At 38.6% G+C, this 13,902-nt stretch overlaps 1 protein-coding gene across 8 annotated transcripts in view; it reads left to right on the top strand.

Annotated features, from left to right (window-relative positions):
* C2CD3 (C2 domain containing 3 centriole elongation regulator) overlaps positions 1–13,902 on the top strand; it is a 125,775-nt gene that overhangs the window by 36,345 nt on the left and 75,528 nt on the right. For all 8 annotated transcript variants that reach the window (XM_059874992.1, NM_001078130.3, XM_059874997.1 and 5 more), the window contains 5 exons: positions 406–554; positions 1,133–1,339; positions 1,772–1,884; positions 8,511–8,629; positions 13,062–13,184. In XM_059874992.1, coding sequence (XP_059730975.1) covers positions 406–554; positions 1,133–1,339; positions 1,772–1,884; positions 8,511–8,629; positions 13,062–13,184 — 711 coding nt within the window. The remainder of the gene's footprint in view (positions 1–405; positions 555–1,132; positions 1,340–1,771; positions 1,885–8,510; positions 8,630–13,061; positions 13,185–13,902) is intronic.

The raw sequence follows: 13,902 nt of genomic DNA, 5'->3' as shown, positions 1-13,902 counted from the left end.
AGCAGCTGTGAGTCTTAACGGCGCCTAACTTCTCTCAGCATTCATTTTCTCATTTGTAAAAATTGAGATGAGGATGCCTTATAGGAATGTAATAAGTACTAAAAATACACATGCAGCATTTAACATAGTACCAGATACATAGTAGGCAATCAGTAAATAGTCATTGTTGTTGTTATTATTGAGAACTTGAAAGAAGAATCTAATTTTGTTTATTTTCTTTGAACTGAACTTGTAGGTTATTTTTATGAACTTCGGGTTATTTTTGTGTAGCCAAGAGAAACATAGGATTGTCTGCCTAGTATCAGTTCTTTCTTGATTACTACCTTCAGAGAAATGGTTTCATTACCTCTATCCCCAAAGCAGTTATCTTTTAGTGCCCCTCTTCTCTTTTCTCTCCCTCAATAGAAATCTGATACCAGCGTCAGTGATATCTTCAGTGAAGATGATGATGTCCCTTCTAAAACAATGAGCCAGTCAAAAGCTCTTGCCAGATCTCCTAAGGTTCTAAAATCAAATGATCATAAGTCGAAGAAGGAGATGGGTAAGAAAAATAGGTGAGCCTCTTTATGAATGCTTGTTTAGAGGCAAAAACAAAGAAAGATTATTTTTACAAGATCTGCTCATGTGAAATGACGTGTGTTTGCCAACACTGTCAGACTGGTTAAGTGAATTACAGTAATGCATTAAGTATTGCAATCCTTAAACATGTAATAACATGAAAAGATGGATGTAGTAAAATGATTAAGAGAGAAAGCAGAATTCTGGATTGTATTTGTACTCTGTTACACTTAATGTAGAAAGTATACATAAAGCAAATGAAAAGGAATACACAAAAGTGATGATAGTAGTTTATATTAAAGTAGTAACTGAAGTAAAGTCTTGTTGAAAACCTGATTCTATAATATCAGTTTCTATACTTGTGTGGAGATAAGCCTTTGGATTACAAGAATGTTTTTATAGTTTTTGAGATTTTTTTCACTGTAAATTAGGACTAAGGCCATTACTCAGTCCTTGATAACTTGTGCATTAAGATGCCTGCTGCCCTTCTTTCCTCCTGTTGCCTCTACAAACTAGATCATTTCATATTTGGCTTCTGACAGTCTGCCTCACTACCTGTATGAACTCCTTTCAGAAATATTGTTGAACAGCAGATGCTATCAGAAACTCCAGAAGATGCCCAAGGGATGACACTAAGTGTGGATAAACTGGCCCTTCTGGGTAGAACACATTCAGTCAGAATCATCATCGAAACAGTGGGAGTTCCTCCAGATAGTCCTCAGGATACCTCTGGCAAAAAAACTTTTCCTGGGAGACCACCTAAGCTGACATCAAAAAAGCGGTATGTCTCTCACATGGGAAAACTCATTGTGACATTCCTGGAAAGTATTTGTGATGAGAAGAAGAAATTATATTGTACTTAGTGTTTTCATATGCTTCATCGATCAATAAAATGTACTAAATCTCCCACTAGGTCCCAAGCACTAAAAATCTTGAGAATAAAGAAACTTAAGAGCCAGGCTTTGTTCTTCCATGCCTTATAGTCAGCAGGAGAGAGAAACATTTGAATGGCTGCTATAATAGGGCTTTAGGGGCCAAAAGAGATGTTTTATATGAAAAGTGCTGTACGAACACAAGATTGGTGAAGGCTTGAAAAGAGGAAGTCCTCTGAGGACCTGGGGTTCTAAAAACAAGGCTTTGAAAGATATGTGGGATTTATCAGAAAATAAGTTTGTTATTTGGTTTGTTTTTTAATTGTTTTGATTTTTTTCAGCACCTTCTTTGTGGAATATCACTTTCCTGTGGGCTTTTCCAAAAATGGATTGACAAAGACCACTTTGATCACTGAGGTCATTCGACTTGCATCCAGTAAAATTATAGATGGAGGTAAGAGAGAATTTGATTTCTGCTCCTTAGACATTTTGGCATTGGGAGGATTTGTGAATCTGTAATTACTCATATATTCCTATATTATCATAGAATCTTAGAGGTAGAAAGAATTTTGAGGTGACTTTATCTTACTCCTTTTCAAGTGAGGAGACTGGCCCAGAGGTTTATCCTGTCCTCCGGCTGTCCTCATGCAGGGCAGTGACATAGCTGAAACTGTAACTCAGAACTTGACTCTTAAATCACGTTCTTGCAGCTATTATTGTTTTCCTTTTCTTCCCTTTTTAAAATATCTTTATCAAGATACAATTCACATACCATATCATTCACCCATTTGAAGTATACAACAAGTGATTTTTAATATATTCACAAGTTGTATAACCATCACCACAATCTTAATTTTAGAGCATTTTTATCTCACCTAAAAGAAATCCCATATTAGCATTCATTCTTCAGTTCCCTCTTAGCCCCCTTTTACTGAGCAACTCCTATCCTACTTTGTGTCAATTTTCCCATCCTGGACATTTGATTTAAGTGGAGTCATACGATATGTGATTTTACTGACTGGTTTTTTTAACTTGCAATAATACTTCAACTTACAATATTTAAGTTGCTTTCTATACGTTGCTATTGAAAACAGTGCTTCATTGAATAGTATTGCACATACATCATTTCTTATATGATATATTTCCAGCCCAAACATTAAAAATAAATACACTTAAAATAAATCCTTATTTGCCCTTAAAAACAGCACCTAAAGTAATTTAAAATACTCTTTTACTAGCGTCATTTTTTTCACTTTCTCCATCACCTTAAGGAAGAATTAAGGTATTCACATTTTTCATATGTTTTCTGTATACTTAAGTTACTGATAGCAACAAAAGGTACTGTATAGGTTTGTTCAAAGCATTCGAGAGTGTATAATTGATTCTGCTGGCTGAAGTATGTTTGAGAAGCTTTAACACAATTAATCTGTTTTTATCAAATCCCAATGCAAAGAAAAATATTGGATTCTTTTCTCAGGTCTTACCTCTTCTACCTCCTATCCATATGACATTTGATGAGCTCCTTAAAACTTCTCTGAGCCTCACGTTCCCCATCTATAAACTTAAGATACAGCAAGGACATGGTTCTGATATGCACGAGTTTCAGTTAACATAGTATCTCCAAAGCAAGGACTGCCTGTACTACACAAGGGCTTAATGTACAGTCAGACAGGATAATGAATGTAAAAACATGAAACTCTAAAATAGCATATAACTAAAGGTAGTTTTCCCACTAGACCATTCAGATATGACCTAAAGCAAATCCCTTATGATGATACAGTGGAAGTGAGAAATAGATTTAAGGGATTAGATCTGATAGAGTGCCTGATGAACTATGGACGGAGGTTCATGACATTGTACAGGAGACAGGAATCAAGACCATCCCCATGGAAAAGAAATGAAAAAACCAAAATGGCTATCTGAGAAGGCCTTAAAAATAGCTGTGAAAAGAAGAGGAGCGAAAAGCAAAGGAGAAAAGGAAAGATATCAGCATCTGAATGCAAAGTTCCAAAGAATAGTAAGGAGATATAAGAAAGCCTTCCTCAGCAATCAATGCAAAGAAATAGAGGAAAACAACAGAATGTGAAAGACTAGAGATCTCGTCAAGAAAATTAGAGATACCAAGGGAACATTTCATGCACAGATGGGCTCAATAAAGGACAGAAATGGTATGGACCTAACAGAAGCAGAAGATATGAAGAAGAGGTGGCAAGAATACACAGAAGAACTGTACAAAAAAGAGCTTCACGACCCAGATAATCACAATGGTGTGATCACTCACCTAGAGCCAGACATCCTGGAATGTGAAGTCAAGTGGGCCTTAGAAAGCATCACTACAAACAAAGCTAGTGGAGGTGATGGAATTCCAGTTGAGCTATTCCAAATCCTGAAAGCTGATGCTGTGAAAGTGCTGCACTCAATATGCCAGCAAATTTGAAAAACTCAGCAGTGGCCACAGGACTGGAAAAGGTCAGTTTTCATTCCAGTCCCTAAGAAAGGCAATGCCAAAAAATGCTCAAACTACCACACAATTGCACTCTTCTCACACGCTAGTAAAGTAATGCTCAAAATTCTCCAAGCCAGGCTTCAACAGTATGTGAACCGTGAACTTCCAGATGTTCAACCTGGTTTTAGAAAAAGCAGAGGAACCAGAGATCAAATTGCCAACATCTGCTGGATCATCGACAAAGCAAGAGAGTTCCAGAAAAACATCTATTTCTGCTTTATTGACTATGCCAAAGCCTTTGACTGTGTGGACCACAATAAACTGTGGAAAATTCTGAAAGAGATGGGAATACCAGGCCACCTGACCTGCCTCCTAAGAAACCTATATGCAGGTCAGGAAGCAACAGTTAGAACTGGACATGGAACAACAACTTTTCCAAATAGGAAAAGGAGTACATCAAGGCTGTATATTGTCACCCTGCTTATTTAACTTCTATGCAGAGTACATCATAAGAAACACTGGGCTGGAAGAAGCACAAGCTGGAATCAAGATTGCCAGGAGAAATATCAATAGCCTCAGATATGCAGATGACACCACCCTTATGGCAGAAAGTGAAGAGGAACTCAAAAGCCTCTTGATGAAAGTGAAAGAGGAGAGTGAAAAAATTGGCTTAAAGTTCAAAATTCAGAAAACGAAGATTATGGCATCTGGTCCCATCACTTTATGGGAAATAGATGGGGAAACAGTGTCAGACTTTATTTTTCTGGGCTCCAAAATCACAGTAGATGGTGATTGCAGCCATGAAATTAAAAGACGCTTACTCCTTGGAAGGAAAGTTATGACCAACCTAGATAGCATATTGAAAAGCAGAGATATTACTTCGCCAACAAAGGTCCACTAGTTAAGGCTATGGTTTTTCCAGTGGTCATGTATGGATGTGAGAGTTGGACTGTGAAGAAGGCTGAGCGCCGAAGAATTGATGCTTTTGAACTATGGTGTTGGAGAAGACTCTTGAGAGTCCCTTGGACTGCAAGGAGATCCAACCAGTCCATCCTATGTCCTGGGTGTTCATTGGAAGGACTGATGCTGAAGCAAAACTCCAGTACTTTGGCCACCTCATGCGAAGAGTTGACTCACTGGAAAAGACCCTGATGCTGGGAGGGGTTGGGGGCAGGAGGAGAAGGGGATGACAGAGGATGAGATGGCTGGATGACATCACCGACTCAATGGACATGAGTTTGAGTGAACTCTGGGAGTTGGTGATGGACAGGGAGGCCTGGCGTGCTGCTGTGATTCATGGGGTCGCAAAGAGTCAGACACGACTGAGCGACTGAATTGAACTGAATAGTAGTTCACATTTGGGGGGCACTATAGTATCAGTGTTTTACATACATTAATCATGTGATCCTTTAAAACACATAAACATAGATGAGGAAAAAGGAAGCTAAGACATAAATCAATTAAATAACTTGGCTAAGATAATATAACTGATTTATGGTTGAACTAGAATTTGCACCTAGAACTTTTTTGATTCCAAATTGTGTGCACTTAATCTGTATTGCTTCTCATGCATTATTATTGTTGGCCACAGAGACTGAATTTTCCTTTTATCATTCTGAGAAGGATAATATGGGACATATGGAATAAGCATCAAATCAAGTATTGGAAGAGTTCTAGCTCTGGTTATACCAGACACTTAATTCTGTGACCCTGGACACAATGGCCTTTCCATCTGTGGGCCCCTCTCAATAATGACATGCAGTGGACAAGATATTTTCAGTATCTCCTTCAGCTCTTTAAAAAAAAAAAAAAGTCTTTTAGGGATATTGCTAGCAATTTGTTTACATGAATTTCTTCTTCCCTTATTGCCTTAACTCACTTTTAGTTTAAAATAATAATGAGCTTAAGAAACAGAATTATATAAGAAATAAAATAACAGTGCCAAGACATACTTAAGTAGTAAGGAGAAATCCAGGTAGCACCAGGTTGATATAGAGTTCTTTTTGTAAAAGAGATTTTATAGTGTTTTAAAGTTTTAAAGTGCTCTTTTATCTGTTACCTCAGTTGATCCTCTCAGCACATCAATGAGGTGTAGGTGTTGTCTTAACTTGTCTTTCCTTAGTGGGAGAAGCAGGGAAACTGCTCCAGTGAGTGTGGGCTTGCTGGTTAACAGTTCCTGTGGATGGATCCAAATAACAAGGCCCAGATTCTGTCCATGAGTACCAAGAGAAATAAATAGAGTCAAGAATTAAGATGGCAAAGATAGAGATCAGTAGATCAAGTGAGCTGTTTGAATGAATATTAGAGATAGTGGATTCCCTGTATCTGGGCATTTTTTGTGTGGGTTCTTCAGATCCATTTTAAGGGTCTAGAAGTGAATGAACTGGAAGATCATTTTACAGGTGATAAATTGTGGCTGAAGTGGTTCATTAGTAAATAATAGAACTTACTCATATATCAAATGATTCTACCCCACATTCCTGTTTTTAAAACCTATTAAAGCCCCATAGCAGGGAGCACAGACTCAGATACTACCATCATTTTATCCCATTCACACTTGCTATTACAGCAGAAACCTTTTCCTTTCTGTCTAAAAAACAGACTCCATTCTGCCCAGCACTGCAAACGAACATCACACTTGTCCAAGTGTGACAAGAGGAGTCCCCTAGTCTTCAGTCAGAAAATAAACTCATTTTCATTATTATAGCTTTTGATTCAGTTCTTCTCTTCATTTATCCCTCACTGTCCAGCCATCTCCCTTCTTTCATTATACTACCTATCAACTTGTCTTTTAAAACACTAAGCCATACCTTACACCCAGTTAAGTGTATGGTATGTCTCTTTACACATCCAGTGCTCATATGCTCGACACTGATGATTTCTCATAGCAAAGCAGAGCAACATAGCCCTCCTTATCTTCTCTGTACTGTACCCAGGGTTTTCTCTTTGTCTTTGTTATTTCAGTCTTAGAGGGATAGTCGCTTAGTTGTGTCCAAGTTTTTGTGACCCCATGGACTTAGCCCGCCAGGCTTCTCTGTCCATGGAATTCTTCAGGCAAGAATACTGGAGTGGGTTGCCATTTCCTTCTCCAGGGAATATTCCCAATACAGAGATGGAACATGGATCTACTGCATTGCAGGCAGATTTCTTTACCATCTGAGCCACGAGGAAGTTTACTATTAAGAGACATTTCTAAATATAAAGACAGGTCAACTTAAAATGGTTGATTCACATTGAGATTTGATAGAAAACAACAAAATTCTGTGAAACAATTACCTTCAATAAAAAAATTTTTAAGTATCAGCAGATATATCCTTGCTGCTGCTGCTGCAGCTAAGTCATGTCAGTCATGTCCGACTCTGTGCGACCCCATAGACGGCAGCCCACCAGGCTTCTCCGTCCCAGGGATTCTCCAGGCAAGAACACTGGAGTGGGTTGCCATTTCCTTCTCCAATGCGTGAAAGTGAAGCTGCTCAGTCGTGTCCAACTCTTAGCAAACCCGGGGACTATAGCCTACCAGGCTCCTCTATCCATGGGATTTTCCAGGCAAGAGTACTGGAGTGGGTTGCCATTTCCTTCTCCGATATCTCCTTGACTTTACTTTATAATCTGTAGATAATACATTAGAATATGTAATGAATCTGTATACCTTTTCCAAAGTAATACCCGAGATAGAAATAGCAATAAAATTATAAATGGCTGTCATTAATCATAAGAAATAATTTAAATGAAGGTTATCTCTCTTGAAGAGATGGGGACTGGGAAAGTGGTCAGAAGGACATACAATGTGCTTTTAACTTTATATGAAAAATAATGCTCAGTTCCATGTTGCTGAACATTGTTCTGTTTTTGCCAAATAAATTCTCTACCTCAAAGTACTGTCTGAATTCTTTATTAAAACTCTGCTTCCGGCTTTTGTTTTGGACTCTGTTACTTGTGTAGCCACCTCCTGCTCAGTGTCCTCTGAAGCTTCTACTTCTTTTCCGCTGTTCCCTGACACCTCGGTTGTCCTCACGCTTTCCCTTGAAGCCTCAATTGCCTTCCCTCTGTCCTCAGAAGTTGTAATATCCTTCCCATGGTCCTTCCAGCTCTGGTTGCTCCATGGCCACAGAAAGCTGCCAGCACCGTGAATCATGCCACTTTTCCTGTACTTCTGTTACTGATGCAGTAGGGATATCAAAGCAAATACCCTGCTTTCCTTTGAGAAAGACCATTCCCTTCACTTTGGAATCAATATCCTCACCCAGTTGCTCTTTAAGTTCTTTACAAGCATAACTAATGTTTGGCAGTTCCATTAAGCACTGCAAGATCATGGTCACAAAGCCCACATCTCAGTTAAGGAGCACTGGTCTACTGATATAGCACTGAAATGTGGGCCAAGACTGCTGCCAGGGCTTCCATGGCTCCCTTCTCCTCAGCTTCTCAGCTGACTGCTTGAAGTGACTAATCACGGTGGGAGGAACAGAGTCAAAGTCCTATAACCCTAACACTTCTGTGAAATTACACTGATTGGATTCCTAAAAGAGATTTTAGTTAGATTTGAAAGAGAGGTGGGTGGTATCAAGGCATGAATTGGTGAAATGGCTCTAGTTGGATGGTATGACATGTGCTTATGTGTCTGGTTCTCCTTACAGTGGTGAAATTCCAGCAGAGATCTGTGTTTCCAGTACAGTTTGGTGGCCCAATGATCAGACACTGGTGGAATTCCAATCTTACTTTCCAAATTTACACAAAGAAAACCCCACAGAAAAAGGTACTTAAGTAATTATGACTTTTGCCTTACCACTTTAGTCACACCAGGGATTTGGACCATACTTAAAATTATGTTCATATCTTAAACTAGAAATTTTTCCAGGCTCAAACAACAGTAATACTTATGAATTATTGTCTATTATAATTTTAAATTTATGTTTAGTATTTATCATAAGGTAGATATTATGCTAAAGACTCTGCATGGATACTATCAAATTTAATCATTAAAACAAGTCTGTGAGTTAGGTACCTGTTATCTTCAATTTGGGCTTCCCTTGTGGCTCAGCTGGTAAAGAATCCGCTTGCAATGTGGGAGACCTGGGTTCAATCCCTGGGTTGGGAAGATCCCCTGGAGAAGGGAAAGGCTACCCACTCCAGTATTCTGGCCTGGAGAATTCCATGGACTATATATATATAGTCCATGGGGTCGCAATGAGTCAGACACGACTGAGCGACTTTCATCATCATCTTTAGTGATATAACTTAGGTCTAAGGTTGCCCTAATGATAAAGCTAATAAAAGACAAAGCCAGGACTCTATCCCAAGTCTTTATAGATCCTAAGTTCTTAAGCTCTTTGCTGTGTTACCTGCTATGGAGAGTTGACTATTTGGATTGATACAGAAAAGCAGCCTTAATTTGAGGCTCTACTTTCTTTTTTCAGACAGAATATATAAGGTATCCAACCCATATCCAAAATAATATATTGTGGGTAGCAGTTTTATCAGCTAATTGCAGCTTTATAAAATCCACTTGCAATTGGTACAACAAAAATCAATAATTATGAGCAGTTTTTACTTCCTTCAATTAAAAGAGTAGTTTATAATATTTGACCTCTTTGATATGGATAGCATGAGGAATGCATCTTATTTTATTTTTGTTTGTATTTTCAGGGGATTTAAATAGGTTCATTTTGGAAAATACAGCAAAACAGGAGGAGAAGGAAAAACATAGTTTAACAACCTCAAGACAGCCTCTATAAGCCTTTCAATATATTTGCATTTAATCAGTAGTTAATGTCTTTTTCTAATTATAAAAAAACTATGTTTTTAATAGAAAAATATTTTTAAACACAAATCACCTATAATTTCATCACAGAAATAGCTGTTGTTAATATTTATGTATGTCATTTTTATCTTTTTCAAATGAATACAGTATATGTATAAATCTTTGACAATATTAGGATAATTTTATATGCAATTTTTATCCTTTTTTAAATTTAACATTGTCTTAAAGATTTTTATTCATTTTTTTCAAAAATACATATTTATTCTTCCACATAATTTTATAAATATATGAAGGTTTTACTATATGTATATAATTTAATACCCTATTTCTCATAAACATAACAAAAATTGTTCATATTATTTCAAATTTTAGTAAAAATCATTTAACAGCTATGTATTCCATTCTAGGAATGTGGTATAATGAATAATTCCTGATTATTGAACATTTAATCATTTCTCATTGTAACTTTTAAAATATACATTGCATATAAAATTACCAAGTATTGTTATTTCTTCAGTATAAATTTCCAGATGAGAAATAACTGGGCCAAAGAATATGAATATTAAGAGCTTTTTATATTTTTTGCTAAATTTGCTTTCAGAAGTAATGCTGCCAGTTTATATTCCCAACTTCAGACACATGACAGCCTCTGTTTCTCCACAACCTTGACAGTGTTGGGTATAGTTTATAGTTTTCCTAGTTTTAATGGCAAACATTTGTATCATCTTAATTGCACTTTTTATTTTTAAGACTGAAGTTAAACATTTTTTGTAAGAACTAACTCTTAAAAAGAGAAAAAAAAATCTCCTAACTTCTTTCTGACTCCTGAAACGCTCTCTAATCTTTCACGGAGAAGTGGTGAAACCTGAAAGGGAGACCACAATGGCAGAATATGGGCTCCCACTTAAGAGCTGCTTCAGTCAATAATTAAGGTATTGGGGACTGGAATGCAAAAGTAGGAAGTCAAGAAACACCTGGAGTAACAGGCAAATATGGCCTTTGAGTACAGAATGAAGAAGGGCAAAGGCTAATGTAGTTCTGCCAAGAGAACGCACTGTTCATAACAAACACCCTCTTCCAGCAACACAAGAGAAGACTACACATAGACATCACCAGATGGTCATCACCAAAATCAGATTGATTATATTCTTTGCAGCCAAAGATGGAGAAGCTCTATACAGTCAGCAAAACCAAGACTGGGAGCTGACTGTGGCTCGGACCATGAACTCCTTATTGCCAAATTCAGACTGAAATTGAAGAAAGTGGAGAAAACCACTAGACCATTCAGGTGTGACCTAAATCAAATCCCTTATGACTCTACGTGGAAGTCAGAAATAGATTTAAGGGACTAGATCTGATAGACAGAGTGCCTGATGAACTATGGACGGAGGTTTGTGACATTCTACAGGAGACAGGGATCAAGACCATCCCCAAGAAAAAGAAATGCAAAAAAGCAAAATCGCTGTCTGGAGAGGCTTAAAAATAGCTGTGAAAAGAAGGGAAGTGAAAAACAAAGGAGAAAAGGAAAGATACACCCATTTGAATGCAGAGTTCCAAAGCATAGCAAGGAGAAATAAAAAAGCCTTCCTCAGCCATCAATGCAAAGAAATAGAGGAAAACGATAGAATGGGAAAGATAGAGATCTCTTCAAGAAAATTAGAGATACCAAGGGAACATTTCCTGCAAAGATGGGCTCAAGAAAGGACAGAAATGGTAGGGACCTAACAGAAGCAGAAGATATTAAGAAGGGGTGGTAAGAATACACAGAAGAACTGTACAAAAAAGATCTTCATGACCCAGAAAATCATGATGGTGTGATCACTCACCTAGAGCCAGACATCCTGGAATGTGAACTCAAGTGGGCATTAGGAAGCATCACTACAAACAAAGCTAGTGGAGGTGATGCAATTCCAGCTGAGCTACTTCAAATCCTGAAAGATGATGCTGTGAAAGTGCTGCACTCAATATGCTAGCAAATTTGGAAATCTCAGCAGTGGCCACAGGACTGGAAAAGGTCAGTTTTCATTCCAGTCCCAAAGAAAGGCAATGCCAAAGAATGCTCAAATTACCGCACAATTGCACTTGTTTCACACACTAGTAATGCTTAAAATTCTTCAAGCCAGGCTTCAGCAATACATGAACCATGAACTTCCAGATGTCCAAGCTGGTTTAAGAAAAGGCAGAGGAACCAGAGATCAAATTGCCAACATCCACTGGATCATTGAAAAAGCAAGAGAGTTCCAGAAAAACATCTATTTCTGCTTTATTGACTATGCCAAAGCCTTTAACTGTGTGGACCACAATAAACTGGAAAATTCTTCAAGGCATGGGAATACCAGACCAGTGACCTGCCTCTTGAGAAACATGTATGCAGGTCATGAAGCAACAGTTAGAACTGGAACAGACTGGTTCCAAATAGGAAAAGGAGTACGTCAAGGCTGTATGTATATTGTTACCCTGCTTATTTAACTCATATGCAGAGTACATCATGAGAAATGCTGGGCTGGAGAAAGCACAAGCTGGAGTCAAAATTGCCAGGTGAAATATCAATAACCTCAGATATGCAGATGACACCACCCTTATGGCAGAAAGTGAAGAGGAACTAAAGAGCCTCTTGATGAAAGTGAAAGAGGAGAGTGAAAAAGTTGGCTTAAAGCTCAACATTCAGAAAACTAAGATCATGGCATCTGGTCCCATCACTTCATGGGAAATAGGTGGGGAAACAATGGAAACAGTGGCTTACTTTATTTTTCTGGGCTCCAAAATCACTGCAGATGGTGATTGCAGCCATGAAATTAAAAGACGCTTACTCCTTGAAAGGAAAGTTATGACCAACCTAGACAGCACATTAAAAACAGACATTACCATAGTCAAGGCTATGGTTTTTCCAGTGGTCATGTATGGATGTGAGAGTTGGACTATAAAGAAAGCTGAGCGCTGAAGAATTGATGCTTTTGAACTGTGGTGTTGGAGAAGACCTTTGAGAGTCCCTGGGACAACAAGGAGATCCAACCAGTCCATCCTAAAGGAGATCAGTCCTGGATGTTCATTGGAAGGATTGATGTCGAAGCTGAAACTCCAATACTTTGGCCACCTGATGCAAAGAGCTGACTCATTTGAAAAGACCCTGATGCTGGGAAACATTGAGGGCAGGAAGAGAAGGGGACAACAGAGGATGAGATGGTTGGATGGCATCACTGGCTCAACAGACATGGGTTTGCGTGGACTCTGGTAGTTGGTGATGGACAGGGAGGCCTGGTGGGCTATGGTTCATGGGGTTGCAAAGAGTCAGACATGACTGAGCGACTGAACTGAACTGACTGACTTCATAAAGCATGGATTCCTTTATAAGTCATCATATGTTGTCATTTTTAGTCCCTGTGGCTCTTTAATTTAACCTAAACTTTTTCTTTCCCTCTTTTCTCAGCCAGAAGTCATTGGTTCTGCATCACTTCCTTTACGAACTGTCATTCAGTCTGAGCTGCTTTCTTTCAGTGACCAGCTTCCAGTACAACAGGAGAATGGTCAGACTCCTCTTGGCCCCATCAAGGTAGGTGGATACACATTCAGGTAGTCAAGCATTTATGGAGCATGTGTTACTGGCCTGGCCTGAGAATGTAGCAGTGAACGAGAAGATCAGCATCTTAACTTTTGCAGCTTATGTTAAAATAGGATAATACAGGTTCTGTGAAGGAGCTAAAGGGTGTGCTATGTGATACCCTGGAGGAGGGCATGGCAACCCACTCCAGTATTCTTGCCTGGAGAATCTCATGCACAGAGGAGCCTGGGGGGCCACAATCCATGGGGTTGCAAAGAGTCAAACACAACTGAAGCAACTGAGCATGCACACACATATGATTGTAAGTACCTGGGAGGAAATTGGAGATGGAGAGATGTCTCCAAGGAGGTGACATTTAGGTGATAATTGAAGAATGAGAGGAAGAAATCACCAAGTTAAAAGCACGAGAAAGATCATTCCAGAGAAAAGAAATGCGAAAACCCTAAAGTGAGAATGGGCTTGACTTCTTCAGGGAACAGAATGTTGCCACAGGACAATGATCCAAATGGGAGATTGGCTAGACAGGCAGGAGTCATATTGTTCAGAGCTTTGTAGTAAGAGTAAAGGTCTTAATTTTATCCTAAGAGCCAAGAAGAACATTGAAACAACCATGAAAGTAATACCTGATTTACATTTTAAAAGATGGCCCTGTGGAGAATATTGTAGGGTACAGGAGGGAAAACAGTGACTCGATTGCATCCAGAGAAGA

The sequence above is a fragment of the Bos taurus genome, chromosome 15 (assembly GCF_002263795.3).
Source record: "Bos taurus isolate L1 Dominette 01449 registration number 42190680 breed Hereford chromosome 15, ARS-UCD2.0, whole genome shotgun sequence".
NCBI lineage: Eukaryota > Metazoa > Chordata > Mammalia > Artiodactyla > Bovidae > Bos > Bos taurus.
This window is presented reverse-complemented; position numbering and strand designations above follow the sequence as displayed.